Genomic DNA, 22,993 nt, shown 5'->3' on the forward strand with positions numbered 1-22,993 from the left:
GGGCCACATCACTCTGACCCCACAATACGGTTTCATTTTATACAAACAACACAAAAACCACACCCGCAAGGCAACCCGCAATCGAAAGTAACAGCACGTGCTCCCCGAATGGGGGACCCCAGTCATCCACAGGAATCTAAAGAGGGGAAGGGGAACAGATCAAGGACTGGGGGAACTCCGTGTTCGGGGCTAGGGAAAGGAGTCAACTAAGGGGACGGGGCTGGTGAGGCCGCAGGCAGCAGTGGTGGCGCGCAGATACCCCCGCGGTAGGCGTTCCAGGGGCCCCATACTTTCACCCATGCCCCAGGCTTACCCCTCGCCACATACACCACCTTTTCTCGGAACATGCACCAATCCATGTGTTCTTTCCAGGCCGACACCGCCGGGGGCCTCTGGGATCCCCACAGTTGAGCAATGTCACGCTTAGCTATCATATATCCCAGAGTCACCCATCGCGTCTGCGGAACCGAGTAGTCAGTTGGTTCCCACACATTCAGTAGGCATCTCCTCGCTTCAGGTAGCAGCGCGACATGCGTAACCACTCGCAGGACCTCATGCACACCACGCCAGAATCGCTCCACCTTCGGGCATTCCCACAAAATATGCAAAAAAGTCGCCAAAGCACCACACCCACGCTTACACAACCCATCCTCAGCATAGCCCATACGCAGAAGCCTTGGCCCCGTCATGTAAACCCGATGGAGTATCTTAAGCTGGACGAAGCGAAGGCGAGCCGGTATGGCCACCTCCTTCGGAGAGGCCACCGCGGAAATCCAGTCTTCGTCGTCCAACTCCAGCCCGTCGGCAACCCAAGCCTCGCGGAGGCCAGTCAGCAAGCCCGAGCGGTCATTAATCAATTTTTTGTAAATAAGGGAGATCGTGCTGTCCGGAACGTGGCCATCCAGCACTCTATCCTCCAGGGGGGAAGACTCCGGGATGGAGGCGACGTCTGGGAAGACTGAGCCCAGCGCGTGAAGGACCTGCAAGTACCGAAAGTATTCACTGCCCTGCAGCTGAAACTCCGTCTGCAGCGTCTCGAATGTTTTAAATCCCCCCCCTCGTCCAGAGGTCCCCCACTTTACTGATGCCGATCGTGTCCCACTTCTCGAAGCCCTTCGAGGTCCACAGGGAGCCCAATCTCTTAGACGCGTACAACGGTGATGCCCGGGTCAAACGGTCCTTCCACCCCATAGCTGCGTTAGCCGCGTGCCATACTCGTACCATGACACGCGTAGGTCCCGTCAGGCGGGGTCCGGGCGCGCCAGAGTAGAGCGCTCGATTATAGTCGCCACCAGGCAGGAGCATCTTGTCCATTTCAAATGCCGGGTTTAAGGCGGGCCCGTAAAGGCCATGATTAATTGCAGCTAGCTGGGAGGCCCAGTAATACCGTTTAATATCCGGGAGGGCAATCCCCCCGTCGTACCATGGGAGCGTCAACTTCGCCAGGGCAATACGCGGCCTCCCGTCCCAGAACAGGCGGCGCTGTAGACTCTCCACCTCACGGAAGTAGCGCGCCGGGACTAAATCCATAGTATTCTGGAGAGCGTACAGGAAGCGTGGCAACGACATCATCTTAAACAATGCCGCCCGGCCGAGCGGCGAAAGCGGCAAGCGCCGCCAGCGCGCGACGTCCTCCTTCAAGCGCTGGAGGGGGGAAAGCAAATTCCGCTCGTAGCGGGCCTCCGGGTCCAGAGTAATGTAAACCCCCAGGTACCGAAACCCCTGTGAGGCAATCTGGATCGGACAGCCCCGCGGGAGGACGGGAGCCTCCCCGGAAAGCACATACACACATGATTTAGCCCAGTTGATGACAAGGCCTGAGTTGCGGCCGAATGAGCGCAAAACATCAACCAGGACAATCAGTGATTTACGCGGGGAGGCTAGGTACAAAAGGATATCGTCAGCGTATAGGGACACGCGGTCCTCATACTCGGGGGTCCAACGGAGACCACGGATGGAAGGGTGCCACCGCAGCCACTCCGCCAGGGGTTCCAAGGCCAGCGCGAACAGGAGCGGCGACAAGGGACAGCCCTGTCGCGTGCCCCGTCCCAGCTCGAATGGGACCGATACTCTTCCATTCACCACCACCTGCGCCAATGGGCCCGAATACAACAATTTGACCCAGCTGATGAACCCCGGGCCAAATCCAAACTTCGCCAGCATAGCCCAGATGTATGGCCACTCGAGCGTGTCAAACGCCATGGTGGCGTCTAAGGACGCCAATATGGCCGGCTCCCGCACAAACGGGACACGCGCGAGCACCCCGTGCAAGCGCCGCAGATTAAGGGCCGTATTGCGATGGGGAATAAAGCCGGACTGGTCTTGGTGGACCAAATCGCCCACCACGCCGACCAGCCGGTTGGCTAGCACCCTGGCGAGGATTTTGGGCTCCGCATTCAAGAGCGAGATAGGCCGGTAGGATGTAACCCGGTCTCGAGGTCTCCCTTCCTTGTGGATCACCACGATTGTAGCCAGACGTTGATCCGGCGGGAGGGAGCCCAGCGAGTGGGCCGCTAGGAACATCGCACGGAGGTGGGGTGCCAGTACATCCGGTCGCAGCTTATACAACTCGATAGGGATGCCGTTCGGGCCCATGGCCTTGCCGGATGCGACCGAGCGTATGGCGAGGGCAATTTCGTCGGAGGTAGGAGCGGCATCTAACGACACCCTGTCTTCCACCGAAAGGGAAGGCAGCGCGATATCCCTAAGCAGGGCATGGGAATCCTCCTCCGAGCAGGGAGAAACCGGGGAATACACCTCGCGGAAATAATCCGCGAAACAAGAGACAATGTCCTCTGGCTCGGTGACACGCACACCATCCATCCTCTCAATCAACGGGACCACACGACTCGCTCTCTCCTTTTTATCCAACCATGCAAGCAGTTTACCAGCCTTATCACCCACATCATACAGTCGCCCCTGTTGCTCTCTATAGAGGCCCCTGGCCGCCTCCGTGACGAGGGCCCTGTAGGCCGCCTGCTTAAGTTGTAGGACATGTAGTGCAGCATCCGTCACCCCACCCTCTAGATCACCCTCCAATTCAGCGATTTCGGCCTCCACCCGGGTCACCTCCTCCTGCTCGCGCCTCCGGGCATGGGAAATAAAGGAGAGGGCCTCCCCTCTAAGAACTGTTTTGAAGGCTTCCCACAGGGAGATAGCCGAAGGGACGGACCCCACATTCTCATCGAAATACCGCTGCAAGGATTTAATCAAATCAGCGCGAATAGTGGGGTCGCGCAGGTACCAGGCATTGATTGGAGCTACCCTGCCCTCCCCCCTCGGGAAGACATCAACGTGCAACAGGAGCGGGGAGTGATCTGAAGAAAAGAAAACAATTCTTATTATTAAAGAGAGCCCCTAACAATGATGTTACGTTTTAAATTCTGAATTTGTGCTTTTCCAGAATGACTCTTAAACTTTATTGCCTACGATGACGATGACACGTCACTCCTACACCTTGTAGTCCTGTCTGATGTAACATTTCTTATACACTGATTTACACAAATATGTGTGTGCGATGCAAAGTGCTCTGACACCTTACAATGGTGTGAGTGGTGCCATAAAACGAAATTAATGTGAGAGACAGTGGTTATGGAGACTTGAGGGGCCCTGTTAAAGAGTGCTAGTGAGGGAATTCATGGCAGAGGTGGTCATGGTGGGTGGCCAACAAACATTGTCGCACAGGGCGCCACCAGTGTTAAAGCCGTCCCTGTCTATGGTGACAGAGTGTACAACTTCTTAGGGGTTCACTTGCTTAGGTTGTCAATCAAAAGTTATTTTCTGAACTCTCAAGCTTCCAGTTTCCAGGCATGATTAGATCACCCAGTCCATGTTTTTGTCTGTGTGTGTTGGGATTTGCAGACCTGTGTAAGCCATTGTAAAGCCACGACTACAAATCCAAGAATTTAAAGACAATTTCTGTATTGTTTGACCTACGCAAGCATGGAACAGGTAAAATTTAGAACTCTGTATTTTGACTATACTTTCTATCGTAGTATCTTTTGTGCTATAAGTTAAGTGAATCTTACTGTTCTTTTATTCGCGTGTTAATAACTTTTAATGACTTATTTTATTTTTTATTGAAAATAGGCTCGGTTGATTGGCTCAAGTTGTCTGAGCGTCTGCCGATGGTTTCAGTGGAAAAGTTGAAGGTGTCTGAGTTACATGTATGGTTTGCACATGACTCCATGCTTTCCGGACACTACTTTTCCATTCAAAGATTTTATTTTTCCAAGTCATTCTTTTCAGGTGTATTAGTCTAGTTGGTTGAATTGACCTGAATCAAGACTACATCTCCCGAATTGCACTGACTTGTTACATGATAGTCCACGACAGGCAACCAGGTGTCTCAGTGACATGGAGTTGTTTGGTAACACTAGCTACATCACTACCAAGTTTCCTCGATCCAGACGTGAAAAGGTAGGCCAGTCTCTCTATTTTCATTGAATTCTAGGAATGGTAGTACTGGGTTTACTCTGGGTCAGATACGACTACAAGTCCCAGAATTCTTAGAAAAACCCTAGACTAGCCTAACTAGGCAAACATGGACCTGGAAAACATGCCAGCTATGTAGCTAAAGCATGCCTGTGAGGTGGCGATGGCCCTAGAAGGATTCTTTGAGATCTGGATTTTCAAGGGTTGACTGATGGCCAGCTGAGGGCTCACGGAGAGTGTCCAAAGGGCTAGGTGAGGATGTCAGATGGTCTATACCAACAGGCTGAGGGGTTCTGAGGGCTGTCAGAAGTAGAAGTTGGGCAAGCCACTGAAAGCTCGAGCCTGAAGACTGCCTCTGGCTCAGCTCGAGGTCCTGTTGCTACATCAAGCCAGTAACGAGCCGAAAAGCGTGTGGCTTCTTCCTGCCACCCTCAATCTACCCTCATGCACAAAGAGGTAAAAACAAAGCATTGATGTTTGAGGTAAAAGGAGAGACAAATACGATACCAACGTAGTGGCTGATTTGTACTATGTGAACCAAAAAACCTGCATTAATTGCAGCTTCCCCACTTATCAAATTGTTTGATCTTCTTCTGCAAATATTTTTTATTTTACCAATCCTCTTTTTTGTTCTCTATTGCACATGAAAGCACGTTCAAATACGTGAGTTCAGAATACAAGATATACAAAGACCTGTTGTTACATTTTATAAACTATAATGTAGCTGTATGTTTAAGAATCTTGGCCACACACTGGGTTCAACTGTCTTGGCTTGTACTTAACGAATGGCACTATTATCAGGATGGGGCAGAATGGTTCTGAGTTCAGGTTTAAAAACTAACACTTTTAATAATTACTTCACAGTGCAGTGTTGTAATGCAACATATTAATGTCAAAGCTTCCACATGGTAGATAAACGTTTTCAAACTTTGGAGGGACTCTTACCATATTTTACATGATGTATGTTGCATGATTTACATGGCAGTCATTCTCAGGGCTCAACTAGTGCATGGGCTCTAAGACCTAAGCGAGACACCCTGGCTCGGCACGCCCTGTTAATTGGCTGGCTCGCCTACCTCTAGTCAGATAGGATCTGAGGGCCGACTGAGAGTCCATGAGTGATGGTTCAGGGAATGCGAGATCTAGCCATGGGCATCTAAAGGTTGCTTGAAGTCGGTACAACCTACAATTTGTAGTTGCAAAATAGCCAAATCTCATGTGACATATTTGGTTTGCACACACTTTTTAATTATTAGCATGGCTCATTTTGGTTATAGCAATTTTGTGTTTCCCATTAAAAGCATGGACTTAACTTCCCCTGCATGCAAAGGGCTGTTGGATAAAACGCTAGTACTGGCTTTAGCTGTTCTTCCATGACATGAAGCCACTTGGCAGCTATGAATATAGACTCTGAGGATACATTTAGGATTGTCTGACAGATGTTGCATTATCTTAGAACAAGGTGATGGTTTCTGAGGATTGTTAGGCTATTGAGAGGCTCCAGTGGCTGGTTGTATGTCCCCTAGGAGATGCTGAATGTTTTTCTGGTTAAGTTGTTCGTCTAGGAGAGTCCATGAAGGCTGGTTGTCAGAATCTCAAGTTAGCCAGTTCCATGTATGAGTAGGTCACCTAGTCCAGGTTTTTGTCTTTGTATCCTGAGGTCTGTAATCCTGTACAAGCCATTATAAAACCAGTACTATAAACCCCACAATTGGGAACAGGGAAACTTGAGAGCCCTCCGTATCAATATTCTACAGTTAATAGAAAGAGCTTTCCTTGCTGACATTAGTTGACTGCCAGCGTCATTTGATATTAATGGAATACGTAAGAGGTAACAGAGTGGTTTTCTTGCAGGAAATCTCTGTAGACAGGTCAACTCTGAGAATTGAAATAGCTGAAAGATTACACTTTACTTGTAAATAATAATTTAGACCTGCCCAAATTACAGTGGCGGCTCTATACGTTTTTTGGGAAGAGACTGCCTAAGGTCGCATTTGAGTGGTACCGCTAGAGTCATCGGCTTCTTTCATTATCATTAATTGTGATGTTTTATTGAACTGCCTGGAACGAACATTACAGGTGATCAAAAGGTGGGGCCACAGCCTCAGTAGTGGAAATTTGTCATGCCCCCCCCTATCATATGTGATATGAAGTAATTTCTTGATATTTTGAAAGCATTGGGTTAGGGTTTCATATCTGTGTGGACAACAGTTGGTAGGTTCTGCTACTGAGTTGATATTTTCTTCATGATGCCACATCCCTGACAGAGGTATTGCCGTAGATTAGAGAGTGGCTTGTAATAAACACCCGGAAGCAGGAGCTGCAGTTGTTGGAGTTCGTTTATTATGGTCTGGCATGACAGTGTAGTTGTCGCCAGACAATTATTTGAGTATCCCCAGGAGATGGGCTTTGGTTCCCCCCACATGTGGGGAGCCAGGAGTACATGTTTTGATTTGGTGCCTCCACAAAAAAATGTGCTAGCTTTCTACACAGCTGTGATCATTTTATTTATTCATCCAGGTACCTGCACTTTAACTTTTAGGGGCACACACATGTCATTGCAGTGTTATTAAAGTGTCTTAAATGGCAAGATAATATAAGGCATTTCTCTCTGGCAGAAGCACTGATTGAGGAGGGCTGTAGTTATTTTTAGGTGTGCCTTTGGATTGCATTCATAAGCAGAACTAGTGGCATTGTCAATGCTTGTCCTTAAAAAGCCTGGAGAGCACATACTGTAGCTGGGTCCCTGTGTGCTTTGGACATCAGTGTTCCCATAGATGTTAAAATCCATGGTTTGGTGTTCGACCGCTGGAGGAACCAGAAAGGACAGGTTAAACTGCTAAGTTATGTTGCTGTCATATACGCCTGCTTCATAAACTTCAGCCTCTTCTGTCTGAAGCAGACAGAGCCAACATTGCCAGAGCCATACTAGACAGTAGGCTCGAGTCTGTAGTACCATTTGTGTAGGCGCCCTATAGAAGCCTAGAGCCCTTACAGAGGCCTCAGAATACTGCTGGGCAGGTGTACTTGGATAAAGTTGCTGTGTGCAAGTAAGGCTGGTACTGAGAAGCCTTCACGGATTCCCAATTGCAAAGAGGTTTTACAGATTAGTTACAATTGGTAAAATGTTATACTTTGATTGTCTCCTACACTGGAAAACTAGATCCAAATTTATTGCCCACGCATGACATTGAAATCCCAGAATATGGACAGGCTGACAATACCTAAATACAAGAGGGCTACACTGGGTGCGTGGATGGTAGCGTATTAGGCTTCTCCAGGGAATAGGGGATACCTGGTGGAAATGACTTCATGAAGGTCTGCACAGGGGCCCTTATTGAAATTTATGAGCAGACTGAAAACCTGTTTGCTTTAGATGACTTTTATTCATGGGCTTTTTTTTTGTTTTTTTGTGGCTATGCTATGATAGCTATGGGTTACAGCGCTCTACAGATCATTTTGTTTTGGTGTGGTGGGGCAGTCTCTCAGGCTTTGACTATCTGACAGACTGCTTCCTTTGCTGACAACAGTTGCCCAGCAGAACAAAATTTCCAGGGCTCACTAAACTGTCATACATTGCTTCTGTCTATGGCAATAACCATGTAGGCAGCAGGTTCGGTCAGGGTGCGAACAGCTGACGAATGGCACTTCCATTGCTGGCATAGTAGACTCACATTGTATTGTCTGATGGCTCAAACATCCCACAAACTGTGGTTGCCTTCCTCGAATTAGAAGACTTCCTGCTCAACCTTAGCATCCTTGAATAGCATACAGTATACACTTCCTTTACTGCGTTAGGGCTCAGGAAGGCAAATCTGTTTGTGTTCTTTGTTTAAAAAAATAAAATGTCACTCTTTTGGGATGGGAATGTCCTCTGCATGGTGTGCAGATGTGTTCTCCTACCCTGAGTGCGTGTATCTGGTATCCTGGTTTTCAAATTTGGCCCTATCATTGCACCAATCTAGACTGAGTTCTAGGCCGTTCCTTTGACATGAGCGAGGCCCTGGAGCTGTCCTGTAACCTGCAGGGCTGCTTCAAGTCTGCCATCATTGTACAGGAACTGGACTACTGGCTCTGTCACGTGTTTCGGCACTTGAAGTGGTGTCGGCAGTGTACTGTGTTTCTGTCACTTGAGTAGAGGCTTACTGGCCCATTCGTGTAAAGTTCAGCTCCTATGTGCTGCTAACCCAGATCTTAGCTCTAACCTCTCAAGTGTATGTTGTGCATGTGTGTGTGTGTGTGTGTGTGTGTGTGTGCGCGCGCGCGCGCAGTCGTTATGGTGTGTATGCTTTCATGGTGTGCATGAGTGAACCAGAGTAAAGGAGGCGCGTGATCCATCTTGGATACCTTGTGCACAAGATGGAGCTGTGGTTGTTTTCCCAGATAGAGCAAGGGTATTGCTGACATAGGTGAAGATCTGCACTGAAGTGGGTGGAAAGAGGCTACACGGCTTCTTTAAAAATGAGATTATGCCTTTTGTTGGGAACAGATGCTTATTAGTCTTCCTGGAGCACTGCCAGTTGGTAGAAGGGGTAAAGTGTGATACTGCAGTCTCTGTAGTTCAAGGTGAAAGGACCTTCTCGGGTGCTGTCAGCCTTTTGTCGTTACCAGATCATTCTTCATTGTGACTGTTGACAGCCAAGTGAAGATGCTTACAACTCTTTGTGCCTCTGTTTTGGGTGCTATAGACCCTGCAATGAGGGGCCTCACTCTATGAAGAGGCTGTACTTGGAAGCCGGAAGAGGACATTTGAAAGGAGATGCAAGGCGAACCAGTTTTGATAGTGCCGGCAGTGAATCCAGATCTTTTGTCTGCTTTGACTGTCTAAAAGTAAGACCCATTGACCCATTTGTTGTTCCAATTATACGTTTTCTATGCTCAAGGATTAGAGTGCTCAGCAGAGTACTTCGGGGGCTGCTGTGCAAACGGAGCTGGTGCTGGTCTAGCAGTCGGCATACCAGAGGTAAGGGGACATAAGCAAAGCCCACCCCTTGCTACAAGAGCTGCTTACTTGTCCTGAAAGGCCTAGATGACATCAGTTCTGCTGAGAGAGGGAAGGAGTCTGCCATCTCTGCAGGAGAAGGGGCTGCTGAGGAGGAGTGAGGTACAGCATGACCCTGTTGCAGTGGGTCGGTGGAAGAGGACGACTGCTTCGAGTCATCTGCATGCATGGAACTACTTCTCCTGAGGCGGAAAGCCGGGAGTAGGCTGAGCTTGCAATCATTTTTAAAATTAGTGTGTGTTTATTTTAAGAAACCTACCCGATTGGATCTTGACTCGCTTGGGGTCACACGCTCCTACTGTCACCGTGCAGCGGATCTAGCGCTGACACGGGACCTTGCGCTTACACAGAACACCCCGCCGCCATCACCGGCGAGGCCGCTGGTCACGCCCCTTTCGAGGCCACGCCCCCCGCCCATGGTATTTAATTGACGCTGAATACGAGCGCCATCAGAAACCACTTCTCCTGAGGCGGAAAGCCAGGAGTAGGCTGAGCTTGCAATCATTTTTAAAATTAGTGTGTGTTTATTTTAAGAAACCTACCCGATTGGATCTTGACTCGCTTGGGGTCACACGCTCCTACTGTCACCGTGCAGCGGATCTAGCGCTGACACGGGACCTTGCGCTTACACAGAACACCCCGCCGCCATCACCGGCGAGGCCGCTGGTCACGCCCCTTTCGAGGCCACGCCCCCCGCCCATGGTATTTAATTGACGCTGAATACGAGCGCCATCAGAAACCACTTCTCCTGAGGCGGAAAGCCAGGAGTAGGCTGAGCTTGCAATCATTTTTAAAATTAGTGTGTGTTTATTTTAAGAAACCTACCCGATTGGATCTTGACTCGCTTGGGGTCACACGCTCCTACTGTCACCGTGCAGCGGATCTAGCGCTGACACGGGACCTTGCGCTTACACAGAACACCCCGCCGCCATCACCGGCGAGGCCGCTGGCCACGCCCCTTTTGAGGCCACGCCCCTCTCACCGTCCTCCGTCACATATAAAAATGTGCAACTTCAGGAAGCGCAGCGGGCGCGCCTAAGCCGCGCCTAAGGCAAGCCCGTCTGCGCCCGTCCGCGACGGGCCGGGACTAGGGGCTACGACCCCTGGTATTACACTCTCTGGTCTACCTCATACTTACTCTAGGGAGGCTCTCCTTAGCCTCAGGCCTTTACAGTGTTCTCACTGTACTACTATGAATCCTCATTGTGTTCCTTTAACCTGCCCGGTTTGCTTTCTCCCCCTTACATCCTTCCCCTCCCTAACCAACATAGCCTCATCTGATTTTCCGCCATCACGCCCAAAACCTACATCTATAGACCTGCCTCAGACTCGGACGCTGATCAGCTTAAACTGTAGATCATTAGTCAAACATAAGAGAGAGATCTTTGATCTACTCGTCTCGGTGGAACCCGTAGCCTTATTCCTCACTGAGACATGGCTAAAAGACTACTCTGGCCCGGCTATTGCTGCTGCTCTCCCTGACAATTACACTTATGTTGGTAAAAACAGATTAATGAAGGATGGTGGAGGGATAGCCATAATTTATAATAGACTGTACTCCTGCAAATGGGAAGACTTTGAACTACCTAACAGCGAAGCCGGTCTTTTCAAACTTTCGCTATCTCCCAACTTTACTCTCTCTGGGATGCTCATTTATCGCCCCCCTGGCCCAGCGAGTTCCTGGGCCGCCACCTTTCCTGAGTACGTAGCACCTTTAATTTAGTGTTCGACAAACTTTTCAATTATTGGTGATCTGAACCTGCACTTGAATGATCTTTCCTGCTCCACCAGCAGCAATCGTTTACAGGACCTGGCTGCTCTTAATATTATTTTACATAATTCTGGTCCTACTCATAAAGCAGGGAACCTGCTGGACCCTATTCTTTCTAATTTAGAAACCATTATATGTGAGGTTCCTTTACCTATTGTATGGTCTGACCACTATATGGTGACTTTCTCTGTTACCATTGGCTGTCCACCGAACACCCTCTCTAATTCTACAGAATCTAGACTATCCAGAAATTGGAACAAATTGGACTTTAAGAAACTCAACTCCTGTCTTGAGAATTCTAGACCTTTCACGGAAGTCACTAGTATTGACGCAGCTGATGCTGTTAATGCCTGGCTTGCACATGCTGCCGATGCCTGCATACCGCAGCGCATGCAAAAACACAACTTCCACCACCCGCCTGCGCCCTGGTTTACAGCTGCCTTCAAAAAAGAAAAAACCATCTGCAAAAACCTCGAGCGCAAATAGCGCATAAAATATGATCTGTGTTCCAAGCAAATTTACAAAGCTGCCTTAACTAAATATCACTCTCTATGCAAAACTAAAAAAGTTGAACATGTCAACCTAACTATTCTTGAGGCACAAAATCGTCCCAAAGCCCTTTTTAAGGTAGTACAACAACTCTCGGGTACACTGTGTCAGCCCAAACCACCTTGTCTAGATACTGCACAGTGCAACTCTCTGGCTGAATTTTTTATCGCCAAAATTGATACCATTTCTTCTGATTTTGAAAAACTTGCCCCTCCTCCTTCTCTGTCTCACCTACCAGCCCCAATCACATCTTCTGATCGAGTGACTTTAGAGGATAGGTCCCTTACCCCTGCACAGCAGACCCCCCCCCACAGTATCTAACCTTACGACCTCCTGTGATTCAGGGGTCCCACGGGATACCTGTCCTCCTGCTTCACAGTTGATCGACACATGGGATCCTCTTAACATCAATACTCTTTCTGATATTATCAGTAAAATCAAATCCGGCTCCCCATTGGATCCTTTTCCCCCTCAAATATTAAAAATGCTGGACAATTCGTCCCTTGAACTCATTATGGATCTTCTTAACTCCTCCCTCAGAGAAGCTACAGTACCCTCTGCATGGAAACATGCAATGATGGTGCCTCTGCTAAAAAAGGCCAATGCTGACCCTAGCATTCCATCTAACTTCCGTCCTATTTCACTTCTCCCAGTTTTCTCAAAAATTATGGAAAAGCACATCAACTCTCAACTCTCCTCCCATGTTGAATCCAGGGGAATTTTACATCCATCCCAATCCGGTTTTAGGTCAGGTTTCTCGACGGAATCTACTCTATTGGGGGTCTCTGAAAACATACGATGCCGAGTGGATAGGGGGGAAACCGTGGCACTCATTTTGCTTGATTTGAGTGCCGCATTTGACACGGTTTCCCACCCCATTCTTATCAATGCCCTTAGATCATCTGGCATCACCGGCTCAGCCCTCAACTGGTTTGTTAGTTTTTTATCAGACCGTACCTTCCAAGTCTTCTCTTCCTCATTAGCCTCCCAAACCTATAAATCGGCGTACGGTGTTCCGCAAGGTTCCATCTTGAACCCCTTGCTCTTTAATTTGTATGTCAGACCTTTGGCTACTATTGCGGAGCAAGCTGGGCTCACTATTTACTCGTACGCCGATGATACCCAGGTCATCTACTCTCTTTCTACGGGTTCTCACTCCTCCCCCTCTTCCCTCTGCACAGGACTCAGTAACATTGCAGCTTGGATGTATGATAACAAACTGAAACTGAACGGGGGGAAAACAGAGCTTCTTCTGTTTGGCCATAATACCATCTTATGGGGACCCCAACACTGGCCCTCTCAAATGGGCACTCTACCTATTCCATCTAAAACAGCACGCAACCTCGGCGTCATTTTTGACGACCAGTTATCCATGAAAAACCACGTGGTTAAGACTTCCTCCACTTGCATCACTATCGTTAAGTGGTTGCGTAAGATCATCTGGATGCTCCCCCAGGATACTCAGAAAACCGTGGTCCAGGCCTTAATCACCTCTAGACTGGACTACGGGAACATTCTCCTCCTGGGAGCTTGCAAAGAGGTAATTCGTAAATTACAGACAGTCCAGAATATGGCAGCGCGACTGCTCTGTAAACTCCCCAATACATCCCCTACCTCTAACTCTCTACGCACTCTGCACTGGCTCCGCATTGAAAGCCGTACAAAATTTAAGGCCCTTTGCACCATGTACAGAATAAATGCTGGCCTGGCCCCACCCTATCTTAACTCCTTGGTACAGCACTACTGTCCCCCCCGCACTCTGCGATCATCTAATCAGCATTTGTTCTTGGTCCCTAGAATCAAAAGATCCAGAATGGGTGGCCGCTCTTTCACCTGGCTGGCCCCCTCACTCTGGAATTCTCTTCCTCTCCGGTTGCGAACTGAACCCTGCTACCTTAAGTTTCGCAGACAGGTAAAAAATTGGTTATTCAATATGTAACAGACTTCCTTTCTGACTCTCCCCCTCTCATTTGGTTTTCAGCGCCGGGAAACCTACGGGTAGCTGAGCGCTTTACAAACTTAAATATAATAATAATAATAATGGTTACTGAGGGCTTCAGAATCTCCTGTGTGATTCCTAATGGAAATTGGAAACATTGTGGGGTCACCTGAGCCACTATGCCTCATCTTAGAAATGTGGTGTAACCTAAGCCTATGATGTGTCAGATCCTTTAGGTGTGACTTGATCTGCTTAACTGTTACTGAGCTGTTGAAGATTACAGCATGACCTGAGCTGCTGCACCAGATTTGCAAATCCATGGCATGACCCTAGATGCTGCATTGCCAGCGCCACCACATGATCTAGAGCAATCAAGATCGCAGCATGCCTGAAGCCTTGGCACAACATTGGACCTGACCAGTCTGTGCTTGGCATCGACTTCTGCTTCTGCCTGGCTCACAGATCCAGACCCGAACATCCCCTAGCAGGACTACACCAAACACTCTCTGGAGCAGCCAATAAGGGGATCTAGCTCTCCCTAGGCAGCTGTTCCCTTTCCACATCTCTATCTCCAGACGCCACCCCTGAGGAGGCGAGGATGACTGCAGGCTTGTGCTCAGCCCAGAAGATGAAGGGCGTGCGAGTCCTAGAGAAGACATGCGTTCAATGAAGAGGGGCCAGCCCCTACCATGGAATGGGAGAGACTTGTGGGTAAAAACCAAGAGAGAACTATTTAAAACTGTGCGCTTACACTAAGGTATGGGAGTAATCTGGCCCTAAGCCAAATCATGGTAAGTACCTGACCTGGGTTGGGGACCACCAGGACCATAATCAGGGCGAGGGACAGGATTCAGTAGCAGGAGGAGGCAGTAACCTGCTCTATGTGCCCGAACACTAACATATGTTTGTGTAGTATTCATTTATAGTGTACATTAAGAGTACTTTTCTTCCTTCAAGAAGTACTTCTTCATCTTGAAAATCAAGCCATAGGTGGGAGAATCTGTTATTTTATGGATGTGTGTTGTTGAGTGCTGAGTTGGAGCAGCCACAAACTACCTTCCTGAATAGCCTGTGAATGCTCGCCATCGCTAGCACTGAGAGTCAAGGGCTGAAGAGGTTGTACTTCGCCCAATTTGCAGCGCCATAGCAGGATAGACCCCAGGACATCGGAGGTAAACGGCCTCAGCCCCCACGGTTGTGGCCCAGTAGCACCTGCATCGCCCCAAGGCCACAGCAAGCGGGGTCTGACAGTTGGTGGCTAGCGGTGTGAGATCCTGCTAGTTCCAACGTACAGCATTGGTGTAGTAAGTCCAACTTGAACACATTTGAAAGTATACAATGATATGTCAGGTACAAGGTTAGCAGGGGTAGAGCTTTACACCCTGTCCTTGGATCAGTTGAGGGACTTGTGTCAGGATAGACAATGGAGGGTTCACAGGAACAAGAACAGGGAGGTCCTTTTGAGTCACATTAGAGACCAGTTAGAGAAACTGGAGTGGTGGGAAGAAACTGTGGACTCTGGAGATTGTACAACGATAGGAACCCAGGAAATGTTGTGGTATAAAAAAAGCTCGCTTTGCCCAGTAACACAAGTTTCCCCAGGCACACTCAGTGCCAAATTTGTTTTGCAGTGTTTTCCTCAAGACAGTCACTGCCACCAATTGCTAGATCACTATTGTTACAGACTCCAGGAATTATTCCTGTGGGAGGCTTACGTCTAGCTGAGACTCTGAACTTGCATTTGGTTCGCCAGAAAGCTATGCCTGAGGAAGAGAAGGCTATGAAACTTGAACGGTAGAAGCTCAAATTAGCTGGTGAGGAAGAAGGTGAAAGAAGGAGGGTGAGTCCAAAGGAATGGGTACATCAAGAGAGAAAAAGGGAGCCTGAGGAGCAGTAAAATAGAAGGCAGGGAAAGGAGAGAGAATTGGGGAGTGCGAGGATAGCTTTGGAGATAGAAAATCTCAGGATGGCACTAGGGACAGTTACATCTAGGAAAAGTGATTGCACTTTCAATTCTACTGGAGTAAACGCCAAGGTTCAAAAAGAGCTTGTGCAAATGTATGTTGAGGGACAAGGTATTTTGGGATGGTTCCAAGCTTTGAGACTGCAGGCTTTGAATGATGTGTCTGAGGCAGCCACTTCAATGAATCGCTTGCCTATCCAAGGTACAGCAGTCCTTGGAAGGATGGCTGCAGCTGAGTAAATTCATTTTGCGTGAATAAAGGAAGCTTTAATGAAACAGTTTGGACTGAAGCCAGCTTAGTTCCTCAAGAGGTTTAAAATTAGCAAGAGCGAGACTGAAATGTAGAGGGCATTGGTACATGGAATGCACGAGGCATAAATATGTACCCTGAGAGGCATAAGGCGTATGCCTACCGTAAACATCTTGGGACTCAAATTGCTATGCTTCAAGAAATCCATTTGCTTAACTCTGAGAAGGAATAAGTGGAGGGGCATGTTTACGTAGCCAACTATTCTTGAGGTGTATGTATAGGGATCTCTGCTGGGGCCCATTTCAAAAGCGGGAAGTAGTGTCAAACCCACAGGACAGATGCATCATTGTATTATGCCTTCTGGATGGAATTGAAGCCTGTCTAATAAACACTTAAACAAGAAATATTGACGTCACAATGTTTTTTGAGAGAGTAATATGGGCAGCGTCATGAATGGGCAAATGAACAAATCCCCCCCCAAACCTTAAACAAAACTATGAATGGAAACTACACTGGTAATGTAGTGAGGTAATTCAACTTAATAGACGTACACAAACATCAACACCTGACCAACAGAGTTAACTCTTAGTACTCCTACGTTCATCATATGCACAGTAGAATATATTGCATATTGGGGAAAATAAAGTACCTGGTGAAATTTGGTGATGTCAATTATTTAAACAGATTCCTTTCTGATCACTCACCATTACATGTCTGGCCCAAAAGATCCTATTTAGGAGACTCAGAACTGGGGTACTGATCGATCGAGCCTTCATCTCACACATGCAAACTTATACGACGCAGTTCTTTCAGAGCAATGAGACAACCGAAAGTAGAGCAACGAAATGGGAAGCCTTTAAAATGGCCTTTGTAGAGGAATGGATCTCCCAGGTCAGGGGAGTGAGGATGCAGTTAGACCACACTCTTAATGAAACAGAGAAAACTATGATAAACTTAGAAAGAGAAGGTAGTATTTGACCCCAATAAAACATAACAATTAGAAGACACAAACCAACAACTTGAAGACACCTGGGCATATAACTCCCACACCCACTATAGACAAATACTTTTCTGGGAGGGTGACAAATCTGGCCGGATGTTGGCATGGTTAATAAAAAATGAAAGACCCTACACACCCATTAGGAGATTGCGCAAGGAAGGAGAACAGGGCACAATATCCAGGGAATTAATACATTACAAATGTAGAGAATTTGTGGAAGGGATTATGCTGAACCCAATAACTTGTCAAGAGCAGAGGTTCTCAACTACTTTAACGAGATGAAGCTCCCTGGGCTGTCACACAAGCAACATGCTAGTCTGAAGGTCTCGCTCAGTACAGGTGATCTTACGTATGGCATACCTGCTGACCTATATCGAGCAATGCCCACAGTGCTCCTAGATAAATTACTGAGAGTAACCTTCCTCCACCCCCCCCCCCAATCCCCAAGAGAGCAGAAATTATTCTGATTCCCAAAGTGGGCAAGGACCAAAGTCTGAAATTAGGATTTATCGACTCCTGTCAATGTTTGTTTTTGGGGGGTGAGTTCTATATAGTGCAAACTTGACCCGAAGGCATCGGAGCACTTTACATGAGCACCAGTTGCATTACAGATTGACACATTGATTTTTGTTTGGCACGGGGAGATTACGTGATTTGCCCAGAATCACAGGATGTTGAGCGTCCCTGCAGAGACTCAAACCCGATTCCCCAGCTTCTAGGTCGACCACTCTGGCCGTAAGGCAACATCTCCTCCCCGTTGAATAGAGATGCAAAGCTGCTTAGCGAAGTCCTAGCACATAGACTCCTGCTAGTGATAAGGTCCCTCTCCCATGAAGAGCAAATTTGATTTATTCCTGGCAGGAGTACTTTGCACAAAATTAGGCAACTTATGCACATTATGCGTTCTCCGGACACCTCAGGAAGACTACGATCTGGCAAACATGGACATAGATTGCACCTTTTAAATGGTGTGCTGTGAATATACCTGGCTTGTCATTGAACAAATGGGATTTGGGCCTGCACTTCTGTATACTGAGCTGAAGGCAAGGGTGCACATGAGAAGCTTGATCTTAGCCTGCTGGACATTGGAGAGGGTCCCGTCAGTGTTGCCCTTTCTCTCCTATGCTGTTTGCGCTCGATGTCGAGACACTGGCCTGCAGACTGAGAGATGTCATTCCATAATGAGGCATAGAGTTTGGGCTCACAAAACACCTTGTATCGCTGTACGTGGATGATATGTTGGTTTACCTAAAAGACCCTGCACAGTCGGTGCCCCTAATCTCAACTGAACTGGAGAATGTTGGCCACGTTTCTGGAGTAAAAGCCAAGTGGAGCAAATCCAAACTCTTCCCTTGGGGTAGACTTTATGGGCTCATGGATAGTTCCCTCCACTATCAGAGAATTGAATGATAAGCAAATAACAAAAAGGAAGAGACAGTAAAAATGAGAAAAGCTAGCAAAAGAGCATATGATGTTCTGTTTTAAACTTGGGTTCACGGTTTGCTGCATTACTGGAATCAGCAGGTGACAGGAATGGATGAGAAGGATTTTCATGCTCATAACTAGTTGATGGGTACTTGGAGACTCAAGGGGTGCTGTACCCCACTTGGGCAACCCTTGGCAGCGCCGGTAGAAAGTGATGTAGAGAAACATGCAGTGTTAACTGATAAGTGGTTATCTAACAGAGCTAACAAAGGACTGGATCAGAATGGCTCTAAGCCAAAGGCAGAGAAGAACTCTGTCCAAACCAGGGAATAGGCACCAAGGCAATGCCCAAGGTTCCAAGTAGATAGGGGATTGGATTCCAAGTTGGGGTCAACACAAGGAGAAGGCGGGACATGGAGGTTCTTCCAAGCTCACGGTGATTGCTTGTTATAGGTGTCACAAGGAGGGGCGTTATGAGAGAGACAGGTGAAAGACTCTGCATCAGCTGTACCCTGAATAGTGAATGTGTTGACTGTAGGTGAAGGAACCTGAGAGGGCCCATTTGCACTCAACCTCTTGGCTATGCGAATCTGGGAGAGGGACATAGAAGTTTTGCAACACATTCATCCAAACACAGTGGTGTTTGTGCTAGAAGCTAGCACTGTTCCTGCAGTGAGAGCGATACAAGAGCTTACAAAATTATGATTGAGAAGTACCACCTCAGTCCTGAGGAAATTGTTCCTGGTGCTAAGTGGCACAGGTTTGATATCCATTGGAGAGGACATAACGTACCCGATTCCCAAAGTTGAGGTAGAAATCGTTGGCAAGTCTGCATGGTTTGATGTAGGGGTGACACAGACACAAGGTGCTGAGTGTCTCTTGGGCAATGAATTGATTTTCCCTGGTTTAGCACCAGGATAAGCTACCTGAATGGCTTGAACCACATACGCTCTGTTGACTGGTACTCCAGGTGCATGTCTTGTCTCTGAAGGGAACTGTGACCATTCCTGGTTTGATTGAACCAGAGCAAATTAATAAGCAAATCAGAGCAGACTTCTGAGAAGGCTCTGGCTGTGGGATCCATTGCCCATCTCCAGACTGCCAGGAGGATTAGAAATTCAAAGCTGACCAGGTGTTGGAGTCTGAGTCAGTGCCAGAGCTAACGGGGTTTGTTAGATGCTGGAGGACGTACCCAGTGGGGAATTCTGAAAGGCACAGGTTTAGTGCCCTACACATGTGGGACTTCGAAGGAAACCCAGAAACAGAAGGGCTCTTGTAGTGGTGTACAGTGAGCCTGTAAATCCTGAACCAAGTTTATCTTTTGGGAGGAGTTTTATATAGCGCTAACTCGACCTGAAGGTATCAGATCACTTTACATGAGCACCAGTTACGTTACACAAGGTCACATTCATTTTTGTTAGGGATGGGGAGATTAAGTGATTTGCCCAGAATCACAGGATATTGAGCGTCATTGCTGAGACTCGATCCCGATTCCCTAGATTTGAGATCGACCGCCCTAGCCCTTTAGGCCACATCCTCTCCCCAAGTGCTGACAAGAGGTTAGTGGTTCCACTAGTGCACATAAGTCTCTTGTTGTCACTAGCCCACAAAGTGCTCTTAGAAGGACACTTGGACTTTAGAAATACCCATGATAGGTTGGACCTTCTGATTTACTGTCCATGCATGCGAAGAGCCACTGAGATTTCCTGTAGAACCGGTCTCACTTGCCAGTAGAGCGGTAAGTCAAGAGGAAAGACTAAGGCATTGTTAGTGCCTCTGCTTGGTGTGTTCCATTTGAGCTGTTAGGAATAGAAATTGTAGGTCCATTTGACCCCCCTCAACATTGGGCAACAAGTAAATTTTGGTAGCGTTGAAGAACACTGCTGGGGTGGTCTTTTGAAAGCAGGAGCCACCTTGGGGAGTGGACACAGGGCAAAGAGGTGGTGACTAATTCACAAAACTATCGAATGCCAACAGATTGTTAATAAGATATGTTATATGTTATGTTATGTTATATGCACTTGTAGCGCGCACAGATACTCCGAGGAGTGTCCCGGCGCGAACCCAACAAGGATAACACAGCCAAAAAAAGGGGACTAAAACAGGAGGGTCTTCAGATGCTTTTTAAAAATAAAAGGATCTTTAATGCCCCTCAAAGTCAATGGCAGCGCGTTCCAAGCCTGAGCCGCCAGCCGTGAGAAAGAGCAGCCGCCCAGTCTAACACGCTTGAAGCGAGGAATCTCTGCCAAGAGTTGAGAGGACGAGCGCAGCTGTCGTACCGGGACATAAAAGGCCAGCCTATTCTGTAGATAGGTAGGGCCCAAAGCATACAAGACCTTATGGGCGATGGATAAAATTTTGAATTTTATACGGTCCTTTACAGGAAGCCAATGCAACAGTCGCAAGTGTGCACCCACACTACATCTGCTTGAAAGGCCCAGCAGAAGACGGGCGGCCGCGTTTTGGATCACCTGCAGTTTATCCAACAAGTAACCTGGAATGCCAGCATACAATGCATTGGAATTTTCGAGGCATTAGAGGATTAGCGCACGAACCACAGTTTCCTTAGCCGCTCTGGGCAGAAAAGGCAAAAACTTCCTAAGAGACCTGAGGATACTAAAACAGGAGCCTGTTAACTTCTTTACCTGTGAGGAAATAATCAGGTTCTCGCTAAACCAAATCCCAAGGTTCTATATGTATATATACTTTTAACAGTATTAATGATTTTATGATACAGTACTAATGATGATCAATACATTTGTTTTTTATATGTCTTGTTATATATTGTTGCATTTTAGGTGTCTGTCTTAACATATTCATGAACTGTGATAAAGAGTAAAGTGTTTTAATTGAATATGCATAAGTTTCTGTTTATTTGTGTTTTTTTTTTTTTAAAGTTACATTAAATACATTTAATTTTTAGACAAAATGGAAGTACATTTTAATTTATAGTCCGTGGTTACTTTTTTTAGTGCTCGTGTGCCCTTTCTTTTAAGAGGAAAACTGGTATACAAAACCTGTCTAAAGCAGACGTCTGACAGTCATCAAGAAGGAAAGGGCATAAAAAAAGAGAGATAAATGGAGTAGGCCTAAAATGGCATAAATTGGTTGCGTGTTACTCCAGGTCGCATGACACATCGCTCCTCCACTAAGTTGTCCTTTTTTCTTTTGTATAGAGCTCAGCATCACAGAATCCCTGCCCTACCTCAACGGCCCTCAAAAGCCCTTGCAGTTTTACCGTGAGTGGATCTGTCCCAATAGACCTTGCATAATCCGCAATGCCTTCAACCACTGGCCGGCACTGGAGAAGTGGACGTTCTCATACTTGCGGTAAGGACTAACCGCAGGCTCAGGTCTAGATGTTACTGGTGTAGATATACCTCCTTTCTGAGGTCGACTTGGCTTTCCGAGCCATGCTTGTTAACCAACAAAAAGTATACAAGAATAGGTGTGCGCTAATAAAAAAGAGATGCGAATAAACCCTGATGTGGGCATCATTCCTATCCATGTCTATGGACAGCTGTCTCACAGCAATCTGAATCCAACCAACATTGCTACTTACTGGCACCACCGCCTTATCATTTAGCCATTTATTCCCCCAAGACAAAGCTCTTTAAAGGTAAAATGTATTGTGTAAAATGTGTTTTTTTAGTTTGGCACAATATGGCCAAATTTTGTCCTTTGAAAATCTGTCATGGTACTGCAGGCCTTTTAGCAAGTCAAGAGTTTCATCACACAAGTCATATCGTGCAATGATTTCTCACCGCGCTCCAGTTTAGGGCTGCACAGCAGGAACACTCTAGCTTCCAAAAGTGTCCTCTAGTAAGAAACCAAACCATCCTTTTCTAACAATTCAAAGACAGATGTACTTCTATCTTCTGGCTTCTTTAATTTTATTATTTGTATCTGGTTGTTTTGTTTTTGATGAGTAAAGTTAACTTTTGGTTCACCTTTTCTAAATAAAATCCTTGGTGGATCTTGACAACTACAGTGCTAACGTATGCCTATATCAAAATCCCCTTTATCTCAAAATGGCACAACCTTTTGAATGCTTAAACTGTTCCTAATCCTGCTTCAACCTACAGTATTAAAAGCAAACAAGCAGGTTTAAGTTTCTCCATATATCAGAACTTAGCTCTCAGTTTATAATGGTCTCTCCAAAGCTTTGAAAACAGTGTCCTTCAAGACTGACTATTTAGCCTTGTTTGGCCATTGAGCTGAACTCAACTTCATTGGCAATCGCTCCCCTGCAACGGTCTTGTGTACAGTCTGTCTCTAAATGAAAGTTTCTTGCAGTGCAAAAAATCCCATGGCCTCTCTTTTGACAGTAGTTTCCGCACTTGCTACATTGTCATTGGTGTTGGTGTGTGTCAGTGTGCCGTCACACCTAAGTGCTGCTACCCAACTGTTAAAGTACCATCTGTTCTGATGGCACCCAACTATACTAAGACAATATATGCTGAAAACAAACACCTTTTGCCGGTATATGTTTTCCAACTACTGTTCAAGTGTCTCTTTTCCAGAACAGCCTATCAATGCTGTAAAGATGGAGGCATTCTAGACTGGAATGACTAGCCAGGTTTCTCCACCGGATGCTAGAAATATGATCCTCTCCATCTCCTTCATCTGATTGGTCCTTTTAGCCAACACAGCTGATACC

General features: G+C 47.0%; 1 protein-coding gene across 1 annotated transcript in view; it reads left to right on the forward strand.

Annotated features, from left to right (window-relative positions):
- Window positions 1-22,993, forward strand: part of JMJD7 (jumonji domain containing 7) — a 61,431-nt gene that overhangs the window by 12,166 nt on the left and 26,272 nt on the right. Inside the window, exon 2 of the mRNA XM_085627080.1 lies at window positions 21,510-21,663. Coding sequence (XP_085483206.1) covers window positions 21,510-21,663 — 154 coding nt within the window. The remainder of the gene's footprint in view (window positions 1-21,509; window positions 21,664-22,993) is intronic.

This window comes from Triturus cristatus, chromosome 9, assembly GCF_964204655.1.
Source record: "Triturus cristatus chromosome 9, aTriCri1.1, whole genome shotgun sequence".
In the NCBI taxonomy this organism is placed as follows: Eukaryota; Metazoa; Chordata; class Amphibia; order Caudata; family Salamandridae; genus Triturus; species Triturus cristatus.